At 41.7% G+C, this 26,573-nt stretch overlaps 1 protein-coding gene across 1 annotated transcript in view; it reads right to left on the bottom strand.

Annotated features, from left to right (window-relative positions):
* Positions 1-381: 381 nt before the first annotated feature.
* appl2 (adaptor protein, phosphotyrosine interacting with PH domain and leucine zipper 2) overlaps positions 382-26,573 on the bottom strand; it is a 159,445-nt gene continuing 133,253 nt past the window's right edge. Inside the window, exons 18-21 of the mRNA XM_043713267.2 lie at positions 12,721-12,757; positions 12,304-12,450; positions 11,780-11,827; positions 382-5,678 (exon numbers count right to left, since the gene is read on the bottom strand). Of these exons, the coding sequence (XP_043569202.2) occupies positions 5,556-5,678; positions 11,780-11,827; positions 12,304-12,450; positions 12,721-12,757 (355 nt within the window). The 3' untranslated portion in view covers positions 382-5,555. The remainder of the gene's footprint in view (positions 5,679-11,779; positions 11,828-12,303; positions 12,451-12,720; positions 12,758-26,573) is intronic.

The raw sequence follows: 26,573 nt of genomic DNA, 5'->3' as shown, positions 1-26,573 counted from the left end.
CACAATAGTGGTGATTAAAGAGAGTTGGAATGTTGCTGAGCCAGAATCCACTAAAGGACTCAGAAGTCTCATACGTCCGACATTACCAGGAACACAGTGGAATCAATGAGTTCCTGAGAGCTGTGGTAAACCTTGTTTTTGGCCCTTGAGCTAAAGATGGTACCCTCAGATCCTGTAAAGTACAGGAGTTCTCCTTGATGGAAATAAAACTCTAATAGAGTGCATCCTTCTGAGATTGTTAGGGTTGAGGGAGAAAAAGTTATGAGTGTTCATTCCTGGCTTTGTTGAACCATTGTAAACTTTTTTAAAAGATATGAAATCTTGTAATGAAATTAGTTATTAACTAGAAGTTTTTACTGTACAAAGTCCAGGACAAAAAAGTTAAATGTCAGATGTTTAATATTTTATGGTACCTAACAAATAACCAGAAAATATGGGAGTTATTTTTCTCATTTTACAATGTGCAACAGCAGCCTCAAAGCACCAAGTAGATTTAGAAAAGTAGAAGTACATAATATTATTTGGTAATTCTTCATCCCACTGGTACCATCACTTGTATCAAGACAATTTCTTATTTACATCAACTTTGATTAAAAAGCTTAATACCATTCAGCACAAAGCAGTCCACTTAATTAGCACCCCCATACACCATGGAACCACAGGAGCAGCAGTGTGTACCATCTACAAGATCATGGAGCAACTCAAAGCTCTTTCAACAGGCTATTCCAAATCCAATGACAAGGGCAGCAGATATATGAGACTACAATCACCTGCAAGTCCCCCTCCGAGCCCACTCATTCCTGACTTGGAATTATATTGCTATTCCTTCACTGTCATCGTCTAAATCTTGGAACTCTATACCAGCACTGTGGACCATAGTTCAAGGTGGTAGTGTCCACCACCAGGGCAGTTAGATAATTGGTGACTAGTTAAGCCCACATCCTCTGAATAAAAATTTAGAAATTGCTTTGACTTCAAAGTTAACCATAAAAAATGATTCCTGTTTTACATATTCCTGTGGTAATCTTTCATTTAAATTGGAGTGCTAGCTGCTGGGGTAGGGGGACATGTTAAAGCCCCTTCTTCTGAAGTCTTCTTTGCGGCTGGCAGAAATTTTGATTTGAAACATGTAAGAAGGGATACATAATGAAGACTCAAGAATTTTAGAGAGGATCACCTAGAGAGATAATGAAGTAAACTCAGTCACAAATAATCAAAAACATCAAGTTGCTTTTGTCTAATGGAAAAGAAAACTGGAGTTTGTAATCAGGACATGTTATAAACTAAACATACTTGCTTCTAGACTAGAACATAATGAAAGTAAAATTAACAAAGTTGTTGTAAGGTTCCCATTCACTGGAGTGTAATACATGCAGGAGAACCACAAAAGTAGGTGATAATGCTCTTATCTTGTGAACAAGCATTGATAAAAATGTTAGAGACAAGCTGTTTTCATCATAGCAGTAAACAATTTATATTAATATACGAATGCTTAAAACCACATTTACATTTATATAGTGTCTTTCATCACATCAGGATGCCCCAATGCACTTCATAGCTACCCAACAAGTTCTCTCAAACAGCAGTGATGAATAACAAAATGTTTTACTGATGGCAATTAGGAGGTTAAAATACCAGAAACATTCCCTTTAGTTTTGTGAGGTCTATTATATCTAACTGTGACAGGGCCTCAGTTTAACAGATCATCTGCAATATGGCACCTTTGAGCGTGTCGCACATTTCAATATTGCATATCAATCTAGATTACATACTGAAGTCTTTAGATTGGATGAGAATCCAGTGTGTGGCTCAAATGAATGTGTTACCAACAGATTACTTGTATAATTTCTGGGAAGAGCTTGTAACTGTCCTACCCCACATGCAGGGATATTTAAAGAAATTGCACCTAAGTCTAATTACCCAAGTACAATGAAATGCAGGAATGCTGCAGTAGGAAGGAGTGAGGAGATAATACAATTTACCACTACAATAAAGGGTGTTAAAAAGTATGTGTTTGACACTGAGCCATAAATGAAAGGCTATCTTTCAGGAGGGTATAGGGCAGATGGACCCTGATAGCTTTAGCAGCTGAAGGCAGAGTCACTAATAGAGAAATGAATAAAATACCAAAATTAGCGTGCAGATTTCTCAGGACTTTTGGAGTGGCAAAGCCATGGAGGAATTTGAAAATCAGGTTGAAAATGAGAACATATTTTGTAATATTAATCTCTACCTCAAACACAATAGTATGAAGAGAAACAGACCCTAAACCAGATAGGGTGCATTTTCGTTTGGAGGTCTATTAAGGAAAATGCAATGACACAAATGAAAAATTACCACAGGAACTGTGAATTGCACCAAAGATTGCAAAGGAAAATGGAAGGGATACTGTAGAACAACATTGACTGTGGGCAATCTTTGAATTGTACAAAGAATGAAACTTACTATCATGCTGTGCCTCGTGCAATTTTTTTTGAGGAACAGGAGTGAAGACAAAGAATACAATGATAATAGTGAACTGGGTAGCTTGGGATCAGAAAGAGTAATGGATAAATTTGGTAACAGTACTACACTGTTAGTAGGAAGCACTAAATTTTCACTCAAACTTTATCATTGCTTCAAAAGATTTAGATGTGGAGAAGGATAACATTTTCATTATTTGGATTTAGCAATATCATTATGAAGGTGCAGCTTACTGCAGAAAACAAGGAGGAATACATTTTAGTAAAAAGCTATCTCCTGATGGAATTGGCGAGATTGGCAGGGACATTGAGTTATTTGAAGAAAGAATATCGAGCATAAATATATAATGACAGAGGATATGTATCACAAAGGGTCTCAGACAGTGTAATTTCTGAGCTTCTATGAACCTTGTTTCTTGCAGCGAGTTTCCTTCCATCTTGTTGTTTTAAGTGTATAAGTGAGGTCAAGTCTTTTTCACCCTGTTCCACTGTGAAGGAGCACTCACTTTAGAGGAGAACAGCCAGCTGGTTAAGGATAGTAACATTTCCTGTTGCTGGGATTCTCCTCCTCTAGTCCTAAAACAAGGTTTAGAATTAAGCAAATATTATTTAGGGATTGATCCATGCTCACAAACTGGAACCAGAACTCAAATATGATGTAGCAATCCTCTACATCCAAATCATCTCACTTACCAGCAGGGATTGAGACAGTGGTCATTTTATAGCAGATATTTACAAAGAACGGTGGCACAGTAGTCAGCACTGCTGCCTCACAGCGCCAGAGACCCGGGTTCAACGCCTGCCTCAGGTGACTGTCTGTGTGGAGTTTGCACATTCTCCCCGTGTGTGCGTGGGTTTCCTCCGGATGCTCCAGTTTCCTCCCACAGTTCAAATAAAAATGTGCAGGTTAGATGAATTGGCCATGCTAAATTGCCCGTAGTGTTAGATGCAGGGGTAAATGTAAGGGAATGGGTCTGGGATGGGTCCGCTTCAGCGGGTCGGTGTGGACTTGTTGGGCCGAAGGGCCTGTTTCCACACTGTAAGTAATCTAATCTAATCTAATCTAAACTTGTAGGTTATAATATGATGGAATGAATTGTAATGAAAGATGCAGTAATTAAAGTTACAGACTGGTATTCTGTCCCATTTTAAAAGCACACTGCAATTCCAGTGATGCACTAATTCTTTAATTCTCCAGTGAACAAAGTGACCTAAGATTACAAAGAGATATTGGTCAATTGGGTCAATGGACTAAGGAGTGGCAGATGGAGTTTAATTTGGATAAATGCAAGGTATTGTATTTTGGTAGAACAAACGAGGAGACCTAGGGGTTCAGGTACATAATTCTTTCAAATTAGAGTCACTGGTAGGGTAGTTAAGAAGGCATTTAGCACACTTGACTGCACTGTTCAGACCTTTGAGTGTAGGAGTTGGGACATCATGTTGAGACCACCTTTGGAGTAGTGTTTGCAGTTATGGTCACCATACTATAGGAAGGATATATTAAACTGGAGAGGGTTCAGAAAACATTTACCAGAATATTGCTAGGAATGGAATGGACGTTAGTGGGTGGCGCGGTGGCACAGTGGTTAGCACTGCTGCCTCACAGCGCCTGAGACCCAGGTTCAGTTCCCGCCTCAGGCGACTGACTGTGTGGAGTTTGCACGTTCTCTGCGTGGGTTTCCTCCGGGTGCTCCGGTTTCCTCCCACTGTCCAAAGATGTGCAGGTCAGGTGAATTGGCCATGCTAAATTGCCCGTAGTGTTAGGTAAGGGGCAAATGTAGGGGTATGGGTGGGTTGCGCTTCGGCGGGTCGGTGTGGACTTGTTGGGCTGAAGGGCCTGTTTCCACACTGTAATGTAAACTGTAATCTAATCTAAACTGGCACTTTCTTCACTGAAGCAGAGGAGGTTGAGATTTAGACAATGAGGGGCATAGATAAGGTGAATAGCAAAGGTGTTTTCCCCAAGGTGGGGGAGTTCAAAACTAGGGGGCATATTTTTAAATTATGCAGAAAGATATGAAAAGGACTTATTTTTTTTAAAACAGTGGTTTGCATGAACTGCAAGAGGAAATGGTGAATGTAGGTAGAATTACAACATTTAAACATTTGGATAAGTACATTAATAGTAAAAGTTTGGAGGGATATGGCCAAACACGTGCAGGTGGGACGAGTTTAGTTTGGGGGACATGGTTAACTTGGACTAGTTCCATGCTGTATGATTCTTCTAATTATTTTAATCATTTTTGGCAAGGTCAGAATCATAAATGGGTAGATTGATGGGGAGGGAGTGATATTTTTGAGTCCACCTGATAAACTATAATGGAAGAAAATCAATATGGCAATTGATGACTGGGATAAATAAGGGCAATCAGGTTGTGGAAGGAATGTGCTTTCTCATTGTTTTAGCTAAATTATGGGGAAGCAAGTGAGACAGGTGAAGTCTTCTGATTCTGTATTTCCATGTGGCAATGTTGTAACATATTTGAATGTTGACTGAACACATTAATACTAATTCCAGCTTTACAATGCCAATACATCTGTATAACATTATCACCCCTCCAATACTTCTTCAGTTAGGTGAAGTGCACATTGGGTAGTAGTGTAATAATACTTAATGAAGATAATTATCACCAACCTGATATGTCTGTCTCTCTCGCCTTTACGTCTATTTCTGAACATAAAGCAATTGTGGCATCCTGATGTCTTGAAAGGTGGTAATCTTTACCCTCATTTTTATAACACATATAATCTTTTATTGAAAAAGAGAATACCTCAATGCATTCTATTGTGAATAAGCTTTTCAAAGTATAGGCACTTCAATCTATTTAGTAAATGTCAGTTTGAGTAATTGATAGTTTTATGCTTATCCTGTAAACCAGCCCTGAATTACTAGGACAAAAACGAACACTGATTCTTCATTCCCAAAGTAAGCATATCCTTCATCCAATACCAAATTCACCCGTTTGCTTTACTGGTCTAAAATTCAAAGAAGAAATACATTTTTTACATAATGAAAAGACAACTGCAAATCAAAGAAATTGTTGGAGATTAATGCCTGTGTTGTGACTGCTTCAACATTCTGAGCAGATGTTATGCTTCTGATTCAAAACCCTCTTCAGCTTCTTCTTTGTCCATCTGCTGACTAAGTAAAAGGAACTTTCCATCAGCACTGAGTTTTAATGACTTCATGAATAAGGCTAAAGTTTCTGGGTCCTGAAACAAAGAATTATTGAGGTATTAAAAAATTCAATTGACACTTCTCTTCAAATGTAGTTTCCCATCCTGTTTGATCTTAATTCTTCAGTTTATAGCTGTCCTGACATAGTGCAGTTCAGTTACCACCCACTGAACTCCGGATACTCGTTCAAAGTGCATGGACTGGTTCAGCTTCAGGACAAAACTTCTCCTCTGGTGGACAGGTAATGTTCTATCTCCCTTTTCAAATACAGGAATGACAAATCCAAGGAACTACAAAGTTGTTTGCTAAATATTAGTGGCAGGGCTGCTAATGAGATCTTTACTCAAAAATGTAAAATAATCTCAGAAATGATAAGAATTGTCAGCACATCCCAAAAAGGGTACCCATTAGTCAAGTTTGAAGTTAACAGAAAGAGAAAGTAAGAGTGATAGTATACATAAAATTAAATAACTTTTGAAAATCTAAGTATAAATGCAGAGAATGCACCATAAAAGGTGGTTGGAGAATTGAGGGGGATAGGAACAGGGCAGTGGGGATGGGGGAAGAGAGCATGTGTGCGAGAGAAAAAAAACAGCTAGTGAACTTGGATCCTTAAAGCAGCAAAGGGGCGAGTGCAAGTGAATGGGGATCCATTAAAAACACCCACAACAGGAAACATTTTTTCCACATCGAGAGAATCATATTCACTTCAGTCAAGTCACCTTTCACTCTTCTAAACTCAATAGAAAACAAGCCTGTCCAACGTATTCTCAGAAAGCAACCCACTCATTCAAGTGATCAATAGACACCTGAGCAAAAGTAGGTTATTCAGCTTACTGTTCAATGAGATCATGACAAATCTGAAATCTCAACTCCACTTTCTTGTCCTTACCCCATACTCTTTGATTTCCTTCCCAATTAAAAATCAATCATCATCTTTGCAATCTCTCAGGGTTGAAGGTGACTTTCTTCTGTCAGGGCATGGGTCCTGCAGTAACTGAATTATCCATTCCTGGAGCTGCAGACTCTGCCCCAGGTGGGTGGGTAGATGGGATGCTCTGGATTCCCTGTGTTTTCTCTGCTACTTGTGCTTGGTCTCCCTGTGTTCCACTCAGTGACATGTCACTGCAGACACTCCTCTAGTTTGTGCATTCTAGGGTTAAATGTCTGTCTATCTTCAGCCTTGAATATACTTAATGGCCCAGCCCTGATAGTCCCTGTGGTAAGAAATTCCACAGATCCACTGCCCTCAAAAGAAAAATAAAGTTAATTTCTATCTTAAAAGGGCGACCTCTGTTCCTAAACTCTCCCACAAGGGGAAATTGCCTCCACATCTAGCTTATCAAGCTCCCTTATGTTTCAATTAGCTTTGCTCTCATTTTCCCAAATTCATGATTTGGAGGTGCCAGTGTTGGACTGGGGTGGACAAAGTTAAAAATCACAACACCAGGTTACAGTCCAATAGGTTTATTTGGAAGCACTAGCACTTGGAGCACTGCTCCATCATCAGGTGGTTGTGAAGCAGAACTACTTTTAAGTCACATTCTCACCTTTCTTTTGATATAAAACCTTAAGTTATCTTGAGAATGGACTGTAACCTGGTGTTGTGAGATTTTTTTGTTTAAACTTGTCCCAATTCTAATGTGTATAGGCCCACCCTACTTAACCTCTCCTGCAGCTGGGAACAACCTTGTGAATGTTCTGTGGACTGCCCACATTATCAGTATATCTTTCCTCAAAATAAGAGGAACAAAACAAGTAGCACGGTGGCTCAGTGGTTAGCACAGCTGCCTCACGGCACCAGGGTTCCAGGTTCAATTCCAGCTTCGGGTGACTGTCTGTGTGGAGTTTGCACATTCTCCCCGTGTCTGTGTGGGTTCCCCCCACAGTCCAAAGATGTGCAGGTCAGGTGAATTGGCCATGCTAAATTGCCCCTAGTGTTAACTGCATTAGTCAGAGGGAAATGGGTCTGGGTGGGTTACTCTTTGGAGGGTCGGTGTGGACTTGTTGGGCCGAAGGGCCTGTTTCCACGCTGTAGGGAATCTAATCTAAAACTGTTCACAATATTCTAGGTGTGGTCTGCCTTGTACAGCAAAACCTCCCTATTTTTATACTCTATTATCTTTTGAAATAAAGGTCAATGGTTTATTTTCTTTCCCTATTACTTGAACATGGATGTTAGCTTTTTCTGATTCGTACACAACATCCGCCAAATCCCTGAGCTGTAACCTTCTGCAGTCTTTCTCCATTTAAGTAACAGTCAGCTCTTCAATTCTTCCTGTTGAAGTGCATTTCCTTAAACCTTTCCATATTTTATCACAGAGTGATAGACATGTACAGCATGGAAACAGACCCTTCGGTGCGTCTATCAAGTCTTTGGCCACTATCCTAATCTGTCCATATCCCTCTATAGATTTCTGGTGTCGTCCGTACCACTTGCCTTCCCACCTATTTTTTTTGTCATTCATATGATTGGCAATAGTACATTAATAACTTAGATGAGAAAAGTGAATGTATCTTCTAAATAACTGTGGCCCCAGCATTGATCCCTTTGACACTCCTCAGTCACTGTCTTCTCTTAATTAGCTAATCGTTTATTCATGATAATATTAAGCCCTCACACCATGGGCTCTACTTAAGTAGCCTTAGGATCAGTACCTTTTTGAATGCCTTTTAGAAATCCAAAATGTATTACATTTACTAGTTCCTCTTTATTCAGCCCACTTGTTACTTCCTCCCCCTTTAAGTAAGATGACCAAACCTGCACACCATCTACAAGGCACAAGTCAGGAGTGTGATGGAATACTCAATTATTTGCCCGGTTGGACACAGCTCCAACAACAGTCAAGAAGTTTGACACCATCCAGGACAAAGCCCACTTGATTGGCACCACATCCTCAAGCATCCACTCCCTCCACCACTGACACTCCATATATACTGCTGCTACTATCTACAAGTTCCACTGCAGAAATTCAAAGATCCTTAGACACCACCTTCTAAACCCACGACCACTTCCATCTAGAAGGGCAAGGGCAGCAGGTAAATGGGAGCACCATCACTTGCAAATTCTCCTCCAAGCTACTCCCCATTAAGACTTGGAAATGCATTGTCATTCTTTCACTGTTGCTGGGTCAAAATTCTGGAATTCTCTCACTCAGGAGAGTGGATCTACCTATAGGCACATGGGCTGCACTGGTTCAAGGGCAGCAACAATGCTAATGTCCAATTCTCCGTTTAAGTGATACTTTTGCTTCTTCATTTTTCTTGTAAATTTCACAAGTTTGTATTTTCCCAATTACACTACTCCATTTCACTCAACATCTCTATATTCAAAGCAAACTTCTTTATGTTTTCTTCATACTACATTTTCATACATATCTTGATGTCATCTTCAATTTAGCCACTAAGCCTTTAAGTCCCTTCATCTATGTCATTGATGTAATTTGTAAACATTTGAGGCCCCATACAGGCCCCCTGTGGAATTCCATTGTGGGCGGCATGGTGGCACAGTGGTTAGCACTGCTACCTCGCAGTGCCAGAGACCCCGGGTTCAATTCCCACCTCAGGCAACTATCTGTGTGGAGTTTGCACATTCTCTCCGTGTCTGCGTGGGTTTTCTCCGGGTGCTCCGGTTTCCTCCCACAGTCCAAAGGTGTGCAGGTTAGGTGAATTGGCCATGCTAAATTGCCCGTAGTGTTAGGTAAAGCGGTAAATGTAGGGGAATGGGTGTATCGCGCTTCGGCAGGTTGGTGTGGACTTGTTGGGCCGAAGGGCCTGTTTCCACACTGTAAGTAATCTAATCACTCATCAATGTTGTCAATTATGCATATTGTCTTGTTTTCTGCCAGCCAGACAATCTACCATGCTAATATGTTATTACCTATACCACTATTTTCCACGATGTGGAGGTGCTGGTGTTGGATTGGGTTGGACAAAGTTAGAAATCACACCTCATCAGGTTAGAGTCCAACAGGTTTATTTGGAAGTACAAGCTTTGAGCGCTTCTCCTCAGTCAGATACTTATACTTCCAAATAAACCCGCTGTTATGTGATTTTTAACTATTTTCCACATAATAAAGTGTCAAATCAAAGGTTAAGTGCTTTTGGAAATCTAAGCATAGCATATCTACAGGCTCCCCTTTATCCACAGCACATGTTACTTCTTCAAAGAGCCCCAATGCCTTGGTGAAATAAGATTTCTCTTTGATGAAATCACTCGTCACTTCTTTCTCCTACTACTTCTAAACAGATTCTAAACTTGGATGTCCTGAAACAAAGTCATCTCCAACTACTGCCACCCTGATTAACAGTATTATCCTTCCACATTTGCCCAGCTTCCTATTCTTCTTGAATATAATTTACTCCTTTATATTCAGGACTATCTGACTCCCTTTTTTTTTCCCCTTTTAAGTAAAGTTGTTCCCATAGTCCTATTGGCCCAAAAAGCAGCTGCTCATTACACAGAGAAGACTGGTGGGGTCATTTAACTCAGTTGGTCAGATGGCTGGTCTGCAATGCAGAGTAATGCCAATAGATTGGGTTCAATTCCTGCACTGACTGAGGTTACCATGAAACGCTCTCCTTCTGAACTGCTCCCCTTACCTGAGGCATGGTGATCCTTAGGCTAAATCACCATCAGTCATCGCTTGCCACTGAGAAAGCCACCTGTGGTCATGTAGGCCTATGCTGACTTTACCTGTAACTTGGATTTTTTTTGTTACCTTTACAGCATCAAGTCGTGATTGTTGATGTATTACTTGGTTGTTTTCTCTGAGCTTTCCTGCCATTCTCTGATGCTTATTTTCCATATTCCTATCTTCCTCTCTTATCTTGATAGATCCCATGTTTTCATATTTGAGCTCTTGTCCCCATTATTTATTTTAAAACCATCTCTACTTCCCAAGTTATGCATTTTGTAAGAACATTGGTTCTAGCACAGGTCAAGTGTTGACTACTAGATCCGCACTCTCCACTGCAAGTTTCTCTCCAGCCCCAAGAGACATCCCAAACCTTTAGCACCAAGGAGGAATACAGCCATCCAGAATCTCCATCGTTGCTGCAGAGAATGCTGTCAATCCCCCTTACAATCACTCCTCCCCCACCATTACCACCATCACTACTATATTCCTCACTGACTGCCCTACTTCAGTGGCTTCCTGTATTACGGTGCCATGGCCAGTTTGCATATTCAGTCTGCAGACCCTACTCTTATCCAAACAGGCTTAGAACACCAAAACAGTCCAAAGATGTGCAAGTTAGGTGGGGCCATGCTAAATTGCCCATAGTGTTAGTGCATTAGTCAGGCGTAAATATAAGCTAGAGGAATGGGTCTGGGTAGGTTACTCTTCAGAGGGTTGGTGTGGACTTAATGGGCCAAATGGCCTGTTTCCACACTGTAGGGAATCTAAATAAAATGTACTGGACCTCATTTGCAGAAGCTGAGACTCCTACCCTCTGTGTCCCCTTACCTGCCTCATTTACAGTCACAAGAGAAAAACAGTATTATTTAAATAGAGTTATATAGATGAACAGCACGGAAACAGACTCTTCAGTCCAACTCATCCATGCCAACCAGATATCCTAACCTAATCTAGTCCCATATACCAACACTTGGCCCATATCCCTCTAAACCCTCCCTATTCATGTACCAATCCAGAAGCCTTCTAAATGTTGTAATTGTACCAGCCGTCATCACCTCCTCTGGCAGCTCATTTCATACACACACCGCCCTCTGCATGAAAAATGGAGACACTCTAGAATTCTGCAGTAGAGAGGAATCTAGGTATCTTTGTGAATCACAATGTTAGCATACATGTTAAGTAATTAGGAAGACAAATCAAACACTGGCCTTTATTACAAGGGGATCGGAGTATAAAACTAATTTTGCTACGGCAGTACATCACCCACTGGTATAATCACTTCTTACATTTTTGTACTTGGTAGGGTAGAGTCTCCTTCAATTACCTAAAAATTGTGATGATTCAAAAATGATCTGAATCTGAACTGCAATCCTACCTGAAAATACTGCTGTTGAAGTACAATGTGGAACTTTAAATATCTTCCAGTTCCAAAACGGTATACCTAAATACAGCCTGCAACAGGCACTTTAGTCATTAAAACCTGCTTTAATGCTTACCTTTTCTGCCTGATTAATCTTTCTTGCAAGATCAATAATAGCACATATCTGCAAAACAAAGGACATGAGACACAATAATGTATTTTTTTAAATAGTCACAACAGAAGTGAACTATAAATAAAACACAATCAGTGCACCACTGAAATTAAAACAGCTCAGATGTATTATTTGAATATTAAACATATTTAGAATGTGCACAATGGGGAAGCACATGCACATGTGGCATGAAACTGGTTAACATGATGTCTATGGGATATATTTGCTGCTTATGGTGAATGGGATTAACAGCTAGGACAATTGAGTTTGTTCACTGCTCCTACAGCCAGGGCAGTGTCATCATATCTGACTCCCTTTTGGCAGGCTACAACAAACACCAGCTTTATGTCGTGCTAAATCTGGAGTGAGAAGGCAAAATCAGTGGAGGTTGAAATATGTCTAACAGAACATAACATAACATAAAGTGAAGTGACTGACTCCGGTTCTGTGCTTCCTCAGGGGATGTAACAGTACAGAGATAGACTTACCTTTACTCCATCATCATTTGTCTCAAAGATACAGCAATTCAGCAATGTTTTGCGCTCTGCTTGCAAATCAGAAGCTCGCGCCACAAACCCAATTAACCTCTTGTTATCTTGATGAGTAGTGTACAGTGTCACATCGCTGAGGGCAAACTGGAAAATAAATACGATGAAATACCAATATTATACATCACCCTCATTAAGTTTGTAGTGTTAGCTCTTTCCAACCAGCTTACAGTTCTCATTTTTTGTTTACATCCAAAAATGATTAAATCCCCCCTTTAAAAAAAGATGAAGAAGCTCTTTGGAGGTTAATAACTATTTTGAAGCAGAACTGAGTACAGGAACATTCAATTACAGTTCAATACACAATAGTGAGAATGCTTCAATCAAGGTAAAACAGTAAAACGTACTGTTACTCACACTTGCTTTTTTAACCTGAGTTTGTGGATCGATGAATCTGTAATTAAATATAATTATTCAATTGTCGGTGAATTGTTGACAACAGTTATTATCTTGTTTGCTTGTTCTTAATTTTACACAGACATCTTAAAGATATATGAAATACTCAGATAAGACATGCATGCTCCCAACTGAAACTATACGTGCTTTTTCTCAATATGCAGTAAAAAAAAAGAAATTACAGTTGTTTTTCATGTACATATAGCTTTAAAATATCAAATTTGAAGAAAAAGATTCAAAAATCCATATTAAAATTTAGCAAATATTACATAATTGTTGTCCATAAGTGCCCTCCAGTAACACAGTTTACTTTTATACTACCTTCATTGGAAATGTTACTTGAAGCAGCTCAAAAAGCCCGCTTGGATTTGATGATTCCTTTTACCAAGAGTGGGTCAGTATAGGTGGTTTAAGGCTGTGAGCCTTTTTAACTAAGTGGAGAAAAATCTGCATTGTAATAGTGGATGTAGTGGCCAAGAGGGAAAAGATCTAGGTGACTGATGGACAAAGCCTTAGAAGAATATCGGGAATATAGGGCCAATCTGAAACGAGGAATTAAGAGGGCTAAAAGGGGTCATAAGATATCTTTATCAAACAGGACTAAGGAAAATCTCAAAGCTTTTTTTTTCCATCTATCAGGATCAAGAGGGTAACGAGAGAAAGGGTTGGCCTACTCATGGTCAAAGGAGGAAAGTTATGCGTGGAGTCAGAGAAATGGGTTAGATTCTTAATGAGCACTTCGCATCAGTATCCACCAAAGGGAGGGATATGGCGGATGCTGAGGTTAGGGATAGATCTTTGAGTACTGTAGGCCAAGTCAGCATAAGGAGGCAGGAAGTTCTGGGTATTCTAAAAGGTATTAAGGTGGACAAGTCCAATGGGATCTACCATAGGTTACTGAGGGAAGCGAGAGGGGAAATAGCTGGGGCATTAACAGACATCTTTGCAGCATCCTTGAACACGGGTGAGATCCCTGAGGATTGGAGAATTGCTAATGTTGTCCCTTTGTTTAAGAAGGGTAGCACAGATAATCCAGGTAATTACAGACCGGTGAGCCTGACGTCAGTGGTAGGGAAAACTGGTGGAGAAGGTACTGAGGGGTAGGATCTTATTCCCATTTGGAAGAAAATGGGCAGCACGGTTTTGTGCAGGGAAGGTAATGTTTTACAAACCCAATAGAATTCTTTGAGGAGGTGACAAAGTTGATTGATGGGGGAAGGACTGTAGATGTCATACACATGAACTTTAGTAAGGCATTTGAGAAGGTTTCCCATGGTAGGTTGATGGAGAAGGTGAAGTCACATGGGGTCCAGGTGTTCTAGCTAGATGGATAGAGAACTGGCTGGCCAACAGGAGACAGAGTAGTAGTGGAAGGGAGTTTCTCAAAATGGAGACCTGTGACCAGTGGTGTTCCACAGGGATCTGGGCTGGGACCATTGTTGTTTGTGATATTTATAGATGATTTGGAGGAAGATATCAGTTGTCTGATTATCAAGTTTGCAGATAACACTAAGATTAGTGGAGTAGCAGATAGTGAAGGGAACTGTCAGAGAATACAGCAGACTATAGATAGATTGGAGAGTTGATCAGAGAAATGGCAGATGGAGTTCAATCCAAGCAAAAGCAAGGTGATGCATTTTGGAAGATCCAATTCAAGAGCAAACTATATGGTAAATGGAAAAGTCCTGGGGAAAATTGATGTACAGAGAGATCTGGGTGTTCAGGTCCATTGTTCCCTGAAGGTAGCAACGCAGGTTAGCAAAGTGTTCAAGAAGGCATACGGCATGCTTTCCTTCATTGGATGCGGTACTGAATACAAGAGTTGGCAGGTCATGTTACAGTAGTACAGGACTTTGGTTCGCATTTGGAATATAGCGTATAGTTCTGGTCGCCTCATTATCAAAAGGATGTGGATGCTTTGGAGAGGGTGCAGAGGAGGTTCACCAGGATGTTGCCTGGTATGGAGGGCACTAGCTGTGAAGAGAGGTTGAATAGATTAGGGTTATTTTCATTAGAAAGACAGAGGTTGAGGGGGGACCTGATTGAGGTCTACAAAATGATGAGAGGTATAGACAGGGTGGATAGCAAGCAGCTTTTTCCCCAGAGTGCAGAATTCAATTTCTAGAGATCATGAGTTCAAAGAGATAGGGGAAAGGTTTAGGGGAGATATGTGTGCAAAAGTTCTTTACGCAGAAGGTGGTGGGGGCCTGGAACACGTCGCCAACAGAGGTGGTACAGGTGGGAACGACTGCTTCATTCAAGTTGTATCTAGTCAGATACATGAATTGGCAGGGAGCAAAGGGATACAGATCCTTAGAAAATAGGCAGGTTTAGATAGAGGATCTGGATCGGGCAAGCTTAGAGGGCCGAAGGGACTGTTCCTGTGGCGTAATTTTCTTTGTTTTAGGATTTGTTATAGGCCAGTACAGTACTTGGAAGATACTTGAATACTTTTGCCTAGAAGAGTGACCATTGCACATCTCAAATTGTAGAATTAACCTTCAGTCAGAGTTTAACAATTTAAATTCTACTGTTGCAGAAACTAGACCAATGATACAGCACATCATGTTAAGTTGCTAACTATATATAATTGGTTGAATTACAAAAATATTTGCTCAAGTAGAACTTATCTTTGACGAACTATGCAAAAAGAAAATATATGACTACTTTAAATTACGCTCAGCCGAGAAGTTAATAAGCAGATGTTAAAAGTCGAGTTTTGAAAGCAATCAGCAGTCCCAATGAATCCAGGAATTGTCAAAAAACATTTCAATTGGCGGAATTTAGTGTTTACCTTTATCATCACCCTACTTACCTATTTAAGGCAAATAGAGAATGACACATTGAGGACCAAGATAACAATAACTAATATCTGTGTAATGTCTTAATGCTGTCAGATGTCCCAAAGCCCTGAATTTGTGCATTAATGATCAAAATTTGGCATTTAACCACACAGGAGATATTAGGTAAGATGACCAAAATCTTGATCAGGGAAGCATGTTTTAATGAGGCTTTCAAAGGAGGTAAGTAAGGCAAGAAAGAGGAATGAGTTCCAGAGTTCATCATTGAAGCAACTAAAAGCATGAAGGTGGATTGCTTAAAATTGGGGTTACTAAAGAGGGCAGTTTTTTTAAAAAAGTGTAGATATCTAAGACGGTTGTGAGATCGAAGGAGAGCAGAGTTGTCATTACAGTACAGGAGTAGTTCATCAAGTTCATGCTGGCTCACTGCAGACCTGATCAGTCAGTGCCATTCCCTTGCTCTATCTCCTCAAATTTTATTTGCTCAAGTCCAGTCTCTTTGTGAAATTATTGATTATCTCTGCTTCCACACACGGGCAGAGATTTCCAGGTCATTAACACACCCAGCTTAAAAAAGTTATTCTTCAATTGTCCAGTGACCAATAGAAAATACTGGAGTACAAGAACTCATATCACATGACTTTTACAGCAACAAGAAAATTAAAATCAATATAGTTTAAAGGTATTTTTTATATTAAGCATTACAACCAGAACTTGCCTCTCACAATGCTTAGCTTCTCGCACATAGATATGTCCTGCTACACTCAGTCGTGAATGGTGTTAGACAATTGAATAACTCACGGGAGGAGGAGGCTCCACAAATATTCCCATCCTCAGTGAAGGAAGTTCCCAACACATCAGTGCAAAAGATAAAGCTAAAACAATCGCAGCAATCTTCAGTCCGAAGTGCTGACTGGATGACCCATTGCGACCTCCTCCAGTGGTCCCCAGCATCACAGATACTAGTCATCTCCAATTTGATTCACTCCACGTGATATCAAGAAACGGTTGGAGATGCTGGGTACTGTAAATGCTGTGGGCACTGACAACATTCCGGCAACAGTACTGAAGACTTGTGCTCCAGAATTTGCTGCCTGCCTAGACAAGCTCTTCCATTATAGTTACAACACTGACATCGATCAACAATCTGGAGAATTGCCCAGGTAAATCCACACACAAAAAAGCAGGACAAATCCAACCTGGCCAATTACTGCCCTTTTAATCTACTCATGTAAGTGATGGAAAGTTTCATCATTATTGCTATCAAGTAGCACCTACTCAGCAGTAACTTGCTCAGTGATGTCCAGTTTGGATTCTGTCTCAAGCATGGACAAAAAAGCTGAATTCCAGATGTGAGGTGAGAGTCAAAGCCCTTGATGTCAAGGCTACATTTGACTGAGTGTGGCATTAAAGAGATCGAGCAAAACTGGAATCAATGGGGTTTGGTGGGCTAGTTGAAGCCATGCCTGGTACACAGTGTGCATATGGCATGTTAGCTTGTATTAGTGGAGGGATTGCGTTTCAGAACCATGAGGTCATGCTGCAGCTGTACAAAACTCTGGTCCGGCCACACTTGGAGTATTGTGTACAGTTCTAGTCACCGCATTATAGGAAGGATGTGGAAGCTTTGGAAAGGGTTCAGAGGAGATTTACTGGAATGTTGCCTGATATGGAGGGAAGGTCTTACGAGGAAAGGCTGAGGGACTTGAGGCTGTTTCCATTTGAGAGATGACTTAATTGAGACATATAAGATAATCAGAGGGTTAGATAGGGTGGACAGTGAGAGCTTTTTTCCTCGGATAGGGATGGCTAGCACAAGTGGAAGTAGCTTTAAATTGAGGGGTGATAGATTTAGGACAGATGTCAGAGAGAGTAGCAGGGGGCATGGGACTGCCTGCCTGCAACAGTAATAGACTCGCCAACTTTAACGACATTTAAATGGTCAATGGATAGACATATGGATGAAAATGGAATAGTGTAGGTTAGATGGGCTTTAGATTGGCCTCATAGATCGGTGTAATATCGAGGGCCAAACAGCTTGTACTGCGCTGTAATGTTCTATAGGAACATGGTTGTAGTTGTTGGAGGGAAGTCATCTCAACTCCAGACATCACTGCATGAGCTCCTCAGAGTAGTGTTGTAAACCCAAACATCTTCAGCTGCTTCATCAATGACCTTCCATCCATTGTAAGGTCAGAAGTGGGTATGCTTGCCAATCATTTGCGACTCCTCAGATACCGAAGCGGTCCATGTTTAAATGCAACAAGACCTGGACAATATCCAGGCTTGAATTAAAAAGTAACAAGTAACATTTGCACTACACATTCTAAGCAATGTCCATCACTAATAAGCGACAATCTAATCACCACTCCTTGACATTGAATTGTGCTACCTTAACAGAATCCTCTACCATCAACATCCTGGAGGTTATCATCGATCAGAAACATAACTGGATTCGCCACAAAAAACAGTGGCTATGACAGCAGGTCAGAGACTGGAATACTGCAGTGAGAAACTCTCATCCTGACTCCCCAAATCTTCTCCATCATCTACAAGACACAAGTCAGGAGTATGATGGAATACTTCCCACTTGCTTGGATGGCTGCAGCTCCAACAGCACTCAAGAACCTTGACACCATCCAGGCCACTTGAATGACACTAGGTCACAAGCATTCACTCCCCCCACCACCAACACTTAGTAACAGCAATGCTTACCACTTGCAAGATGCACAGATGGAAATTCAACAATGATCCTTAGACAACATTTCCCAATCCCAGGACTACTTCCATCTAGAAGGACATGGGCACCAGTACATGGGAACACCACCACCTGCATGTTCCCCACCAAGCCACTAACCATCCTGACTCAAACATATTGCTATTCCTTCACTGTCACTGGGTTAACATCCTGGAAGTCCCTTCCTAAGGGCATTATGGTTCAACCGAGAGCACTTGGACTGCAGCAGTTCGCCACCACCTTCTCAAGGGCAACTAGGGACAGGCAATAAATGCTAGCCAAGCCAGTGACATCCATGTCCCACGAGTGAATAAAAATAAAACACAGAAACTGTCACTCTCAGCTCTTCAGCAAGTTCATTTCTCCCTGCCACACTAGGATGAAACTTCCAGTATCCTTCAATGCCTGTTCCACTCCCTCTTTGTCTTTCCTAAAGGTCAGCATTTATGATACATTAATCTAGCACAATCAAATTTTGCAACCCATGCTGGCTTTCCTTAACTAAGATAAATTGCTTTAAGTGCTTACTGAACTTTTCCTTGATCATTGTTTTTAATACCTCATCCACCACTGAATTCTGACTGAGTGGTCTGTAGTTTCGGGGATATCCTTGTACCCTTTCTTGAATAAGGGTGGTATGCTTCAGATTATAAAGACAGGGAGGGGCGAGGCCATGGTGGTATCAATAATCAAGAATGAGAATTTTAAAATTAGGATGCTCTGTAACCGGGATCTAATGTAGGTGAGCAAGCTCAGGACTTTTGTGACAGCAGAGATCTGATGACTTCAGGTTTACAGAGGGTAGAATGTAGGAGAACAACCAGAAGTACATGGTAATAGCACATTCTGGTGATAACAAACACAAGAATGACAGTTTCAACTGCCTATGAGCTGAGACAGGACAAGGTGGGACTTACAAAGGCGATCGTAATGGAGATGAGAATATAAGTGAGAAGTTCATCCTGAAATCATCTGAACACCAAGATTGCTAAAAGACTGGTTTAGTCTCAGGCATAATCCGAGACGGGGATGAAGTCAGTAGGTAGTGCAGCATGATCTTGACACAATTGCTTCATGCCTTCCCAACTTTTAATTGGAGGACATTTCTGTTTATCCTATCTCGAACATTGGGTAAGTAGGACAATAATTTAGGTGGTGTTGATTAGAGCTGAGTCAAACCCGCTCAGTTGACTGTCCAAAATCTTCCATACTAAGAGCTGGGGGCTTCTACCGAATTAGGGAGAGCTGTCCCACAGACGAGTCAAGTAAGAGCCTAACAAGTTGTACTTACACAATCATACCTTACACCATCCCTGAACCCATCGGTAGGATAGATTCACCACAGGTAATAGCGCAGTAGTGTATAAACTGGTAGGATGTTGTTCTGGACTCCCAGGACATTGAGTTTGGACTGAATGAAGTCTCATGGCATCAGATCAAGCATGGACAAGAAAAATTCCAGTTGAAATACTACCCAATATTATCTCCTCGCTGATGAATCAGTACGCATCTTTGCTAAACGCTACTTCGAAGAAGCACTTAAAGTAATGAACCATATCCAGTTGTGAATGGTATCGAACAACAACTGACAGGAGGAGGAACCTCCACAAATACTCAGTGATTGGGAGCTCAGCACATCAGTGCTAAACACAAGATTGAAGTATTTCGAAGGATCTTCAAGCGAGAGTGACAAGTGGAAAATCCATCTTGACCTCCTCTTCAGGACCCAGTATCAGTGATGCCAGTTTTCAGTCGTGAGAATGACACAAGAGTCTGCTGAGAGATAAAGGCAGGTTATGCATATGAGCAAAAACTTGCCAGATGGAATATAATGTTGGAAAATGAGAGATTTTGCACTGGGGCAAAAAGGATAGAGGAGCTGATTATTTTTTATCTGGAGAAAGACTGCAGAATGCTACAGAACAGGGAGATGGGACCCTGAATCACAAAGAGCTACCGTCCAAGTTCAGAGGATAACATAGAAGATAAATGGAATGTTGGCCCTAATTTCAAAAGAAATTGGAGTAAATACTTTATGAGGTTTTACTAAAACTATACAAGGCATTAATCAGACCACAAATGGAATATTGTGAACAGTTTTGGGCCCCTTGTACAGGAAATATATATTTGCGTTGCAGACAGACCTAGGCTATGGTATGCAGGGACTCACTTATGTGAAGTGGTTGAGTAAGTTGGACTTGTGTTTATTGGAATTTAGAATAATGAGAGGGACCATATTGAAGCATACAATATTTCTAAGGGACTTGGTGGAGTAGATGTGGAGAGGTGTTTTCCCATTTTGGGAGAGTCTAGGACCAGAGGGCATAATCTCAGAATAAAGTGTTACACACAGAGATGAAGAGGAATATCTTTTCTCAGAACGTAGTGAATTTGTAGAATTCTTCATGGCTGCTGAGGCTGGGTTGTCAAGCATATTCAAAGGTGAAATGTACATTTTTAATTAGGAAGGGCATCAAGGGTTATTTAGTAAGGTGGAGTTGAAGATTATCAGATCAGCCATGAATGCCTCAGTGAATCAGCCTCAAACTGAATGCCTATTTCAGCTGCTTCATCTTATGGTCTTATATCAAGAAAAAGGTGAAGGCACCGAATACTGCGAAGGCTATGGTTCCTGACAACATTATGATAATAGTACTAATTCTTTATGCCCCAGAACTTGCTGCACTCTCGTCAAACTGTTCCAGTACAGCCACATTACTGGCATCTACCTGACAAAGTTGGAAATTGCCCAGGTATCCACTAGAAATAAAATCCACTCAATTATTGCCCAATCAATCTATTCCTGATTACTGGTAAAGAGATGTTATAGATTATCAATAGTGCTACCCAGCAGCAATAATCTGCTCACTGGTGGTCAGTCTGGGCTTCACCAGGGGCATTCAGTTCCTAACCATATTACAACCTTGACCCAAACAGAGGTGAATTCTGGAGATGACATGAAAGCAGAATTTGACCAAGTATGCCATCAAGATGTTGTAAACTGCTTCAAGATCAGGTCCTACTCAATGGTTTTGGAGATATTAAGGAGGTGTCGTTTTTTTCATTGACACTTTCAACTGAAGCCTCAGTAGTCCACTCAGGCACTTATCTGAAGAAGAATGGCGGAGTTATCCCGTGACCTGGCCAGGTTGATTTTGTTGGGGGGGTGTATGAAATGTGCGTTCAAGAAGAAAATAGGGAGGTATACATTAGGGTGAAATGTAGGGGCAACGAGCCCAGAAAACACAATGTCTCAGAATATTCAGAAATTCAACTAAGGGCGCACGGAGGCTCAGTGGTTAGCACTGCTGCCTCACAGCACCAGGGACCCAGGTTCAATTCCAGCGGTGGGCAACTGTCTGTGTGGAGTTTGCACATTCTCCCAGTGTCTGCGTGGGTTTCCTCCGGGTGCTCCGGTTTCCTCCCACAATCCAAAGATGTGCAGGTCAGGTGAACTAATTATGCTAAATTGCTCATAGTGTTAGGTGTATTAGTCAGAGGGAAATGGGTCTGGGTGGGTTATTCTTCAGAGGGTTGGTGTGGACTTGTTGGGCAGAAGGGCCTGTTTCGACACTGTAGGGTATCTATTCTAAAATGTTGGGGAGCTTAAAGAAGAAAATGGGACAGTAAAGAGGGCACATGAAAAAACACTGCCAAGAAACATTACAGAGAATCCTAAGATATTCTCAAAGTCTATCAAGGAGAAGTGGATAACCAGGGTATAGGGTCCATTAGGGACTGAGGGGGGTAAAATATGAGCATAGAGCTGAAGAACACTGGTAGGGCATTAAACAAATACTTCACGTCTGTAGGAAGGATGTAGGTACAGTATTCAGGGAGATGACTGTGAGGTCCTTGAGGAGATTGACATAGGGAGGTGGTATTGAAGGTTTTGATGGGCAGTAGACGAATCCCCAGGTTCATGAGTTGTATCCAGGGTACTGTGGGAGGCGAGGGAGGAAATTACAGGGGCTAGAACCCAAATTTTTAATGCTTCCCTGGCCGCAGGGAAGGTACCAGAGAACTGGAGGACAGCTAACATGGCACAACTCTAAGAATGCTCAGGTTGCTTGACACCATCCAGCTCACCTACATTTGATCACACTTACAAATGTATGAATTAGGAGCAGGAGTTGGTCATTCAAACCAGAGTCTGCTCTGCTAAATAAGATTTCTGATCTGACTGTGCCCTCAGCTACCCCAATTACCTTCAAATTCCTTGTTAATCAAGAATCCACCTGTGCCTTGAAGATATTCAATAACACTGCTTCTACCGCCCTCTGGGGAAAGAGGATTCCAAAGACTCGTGACTCAAAGAGAAAAACAAAAATCTCAAACGTCTTAAATGTCAGACCCTTTTTTTTTTTAAAAAGACTGTCTCCTAGTTGTAGTTTCTATCGCAAAGGAAAACTCGCTTTCTGAAGCCACCCTGTCAAATCCTATAAGTATCGTATAAATCTCACTAAGGTCACTTCTCATTCTTCTAAACTCAAAGGGACACATGCTCAACCGATCCAACCTTTTCCTATAAAGGTAATTCCTCCCCCCCACACATCCTAAATATCAATAAAGTGAACCTTTTTATTCTTTCTTAAATAAGGAAACCAAAAATGTATGCAAGAGAGGAAATTGCAGTACCGTTGGCAATGATCTTCTCGTCTTCACTGACAACGGGGGTGGTACCAGGGGAATGGAGAGGAGCGAATGTTGTGCCCCTGTTCAAAAAAGGGAATAGGGATAACCCCGGGAATTACAGGCCTGTTAGTCTTACTTCTGTGGTAGGCAAAGTAATGGAAAAGGTACTGAGGGATAGGATTTATGAGTATCTGGAAAGACACTGCTTGATTAGGGACAGCCAGCACGGATTTGTGAAGGGTAGGTCTTGCCTTACAAGTCTTATTGAATTCTTCGAGGAGGTGACCAAGCATGTGGATGAGGGTAGAGCAGTGGATGTAGTGTACATGGATTTTAGTAAGGCATTTGATAAGGTTCCCCATGGTAGGCTTATGTGGAAAGTCAGGAGGCATGGGATAGAGGGAAATTTGGCCAATTGGATAGAAAACTGGCTAACCGGTCGAAGGCAGAGAGTGGTGGTAGATGGTAAATATTCAGCCTGGAGCCCAGTTACAAGTGGAGTTCCGCAGGGATGAGTTCTGGGTCCTCTGCTGTTTGTAATTTTTATTAATGACTTAGATGAGGGAGTCGAAGGGTGGGTCAGTAAATTTGCAGATGATACGAAGATAGGTGGAGTTGTGGACAGTGAGGAGGGCTGTTGTCGGCTGCAGAGGGACTTAGATATGATGCAGAGCTGGGCTGAGGAGTGGCAGATGGAGTTCAACCCTGCCAAGTGTGAGGTTGTCCATTTTGGAAGAACAAATAAGAATGCGGAATACAGGGTTAATGGTAGGGTTCTTAGTCAGGTGGAGGAACAGAGAGATCTTGGGGTCTATGTACATAGATCTTTGAAGGTTGCCACTCAGGTGGATAGAGTTTGTAAGAAGGCCTATGGAGTATTATCGTTCATTAGCAGAGGGATTGAATTCAAGAGTCGTGAAGTGATGTTGCAGCTGTACAGGACTTTGGTTAGGCCACAGTTGGAGTACTGTGTGCAGTTCTGGTCGCCTCACTTTAGGAAAGATGTGGAAGCTTTGGAGAGGGTGCAGAGAAGATTTACCAGGATGTTGCCTGGAATGGAGAGGAAGTCATACGAGGATAGGTTGAGAGTTCTCGGCCTTTCCTCGTTGGAACGGCGAAGGATGAGGGGTGACTTGATAGAGGTTTATAAGATGGTCAGAGGAATAGATAGAGTAGACAGTCAGAAACTTTTTCCCCAGGTACAACAGAGTGTTACAAGGGGACATAAATTTAAGGTGAAGGGTGGAAGGTATAGGGGAGATGTCAGGGGTGGGTTCTTTACCCAGAGAGTGGTGGGGGCATGGAATGCGCTGCCCGTGGGAGTGGTAGAGTCGGAATCATTGGCGACCTTTAAGCGGCATTTGGATAGGTACATGGATGGGTACTTAATCTAGGTTAGAAGTTCGGCACAACATCGTGGGCCGAAGGGCCTGTTCTGTGCTGTATTGTTCTATGTTCTATGTTCTATGTACTCCAGGTATGATTGTATCAATACCCTGTACAACTGCAACAAAATTTTATTGCTTTTGTATTGCCTTTATTGCGACTGTCCATTTGCCTTCCTAATCACTCGCAGCTGCTACATACTAACTTTATGCAATCCATGTACTAGGATACCCAGATCCTTCAGAACCTCTTGCAACCATTCTCTATTTAAATTATATCCTGTTCTTCTATTCTGCCTGCCACATTTGTGTACGTTATATTCCATCTGCCAACTTTCCATTCATTCACCTTACCTTTTTATATCTGTGCTGGCTACCTAAGCACTCACACATTTACTTTCTTATCTATCGTTGTATCATATAAACATAATCATCATACTTTGAGTTTCTTATCCAAATTATTTTCATAATTTGTGAAGGGTAGGTCTTGCCTTTCAAGTCTTATTGAATTCTTTGAGGAGGTGACCAAGCATGTGGATGAGGGTAGAGCAGTGAATGTAGTGTACATGGATTTTAGTAAGGCATTTGATAAGGTTCCCCATGGTAGGCTTATGCGGAAAGTCTGGAGGCATGGGATAGAGGGAAATTTGGCCAGTTGGATAGAAAACTGGCTAACCGGTCAAAGTCAGAGAGTGGTGGTAGATGGTAAGTATTCAGCCTGGAGCCCAGTTACAAGTGGATTAGATAAGATTACATTACAGTGTGGAAACAGGCCCTTCGGCCCAACAAGTCCACACCGACCCGCCGAAGCGAAGCCCACCCATACCCCTACATTTACCCCTTACCTAACACTACGGGCAATTTAGCATGGCCAATTCACCTGACCCTGCACATCTTTTGGACTGTGGGAGGAAACCGGAGCACCCGGAGGAAACCCACGCAGACACGGGGAGAACGTGCAAACTCCACACAGTCAGTCGCCTGAGGCGGGAATTGAACCCGGGTCTCAGGCGCTGTGAGGCAGCAGTGCTAACCACTGTGCCACCGTGCCGCCCACTGGAGTTCCGCAGGGATCAGTTCTGGGTCCTCTGCTGTTTGTAATTTTTATTAATGTCTTGGAAGAGGGAGTCGAAGGGTGGATCAGTAAATTTGCAGATGATACGAAGATTGGTGGAGTTGTGGATAGTGAGGAGGGCTGTTGTCAGCTTCAAAGAGACTTAGATATGATGCAGAGCTGTGCTGAGGAGTGGCAGATGGAGTTCAACCCTGTCAAGTGTGAGGTTGTCCATTTTGGAAGGACAAATAAGAATGCGGAATACAGGGTTAACGGTAGGGTTCTTAGTAAGGTGGAGGAGCAGAGGGATCTTGGGGTCTATGTTCATAGATCTTTGAAAGTTGCCACTTAGGTGGATAGAGCTTGTAAGAAGGCCTATGGTGTATTAGCGTTCATTAGCAGAGGGATTGAATTCAAGAGTCGTGAAGTGATGTTGCAGCTGTACAGGACCTTGGTTAGGCCACATTTGGAGTACTGTGTGCAGTTCTGGTCGCCTCAGTTTAGGAAAGATGTGGAAACTTTGGAGAGGGTGCAGAGGAGATTTACCAGGATGTTGCCTGGAATGGAGAATAGGTCGTACGAGGATAGATTGAGAGTGCTAGGCCTTTTCTCATTGGAACGATGAAGGATGAGGGGTGACTTGATAGAGGTTTATAAGATGATCAGGGGAATATATAGAGTAGACAGTCAGAGACTTTTTCCCCGGGTACAACAGAACGTTACAAGGGGACATAAATTTAAAGTGAAGGATGGAAGGTATAGGGGGGATGTCAGGAGTAGGTTCTTTACCCAGAGAGTGGTGGGGGCATGGAATGCGCTGTCTGTGGGAGTGGCAGAGTCAGAATCATTGGTGACCTTTAAGCAGCAATTGAATAGGTACATGGATGGGTGCTTAAGCTAGGACAAATGTTCGGCACAACATCGTGGGCCGAAGGGCCTGTTCTGTGCTGTATTGTTCTATGTTCTATAAATTGCAAATTGCTGGGGCCCCAAAATTGTTCCCTGTGAAAGCCTATTTTTCTTATCTTACTAATCCAAAAATGACCATTTATGTCAAATCTTTGCTCCCTTTGAGATAAACAATCTTCTACTGATTCCAATATGTTAAACATCACAAGCTCTTATTTTGTCAGGAACTTTGATGGAGCATTTTGCCAAATGCTTTCTGGAAATCTAAGTATAGTGCATCCATAGGTTCCCCT

The sequence above is a fragment of the Chiloscyllium plagiosum genome, unplaced genomic scaffold (genome assembly GCF_037043375.1).
Source record: "Chiloscyllium plagiosum isolate Xiang-an unplaced genomic scaffold, Cpla_swu_hap1 HiC_scaffold_23, whole genome shotgun sequence".
In the NCBI taxonomy this organism is placed as follows: domain Eukaryota; kingdom Metazoa; phylum Chordata; class Chondrichthyes; order Orectolobiformes; family Hemiscylliidae; genus Chiloscyllium; species Chiloscyllium plagiosum.
This window is presented reverse-complemented; position numbering and strand designations above follow the sequence as displayed.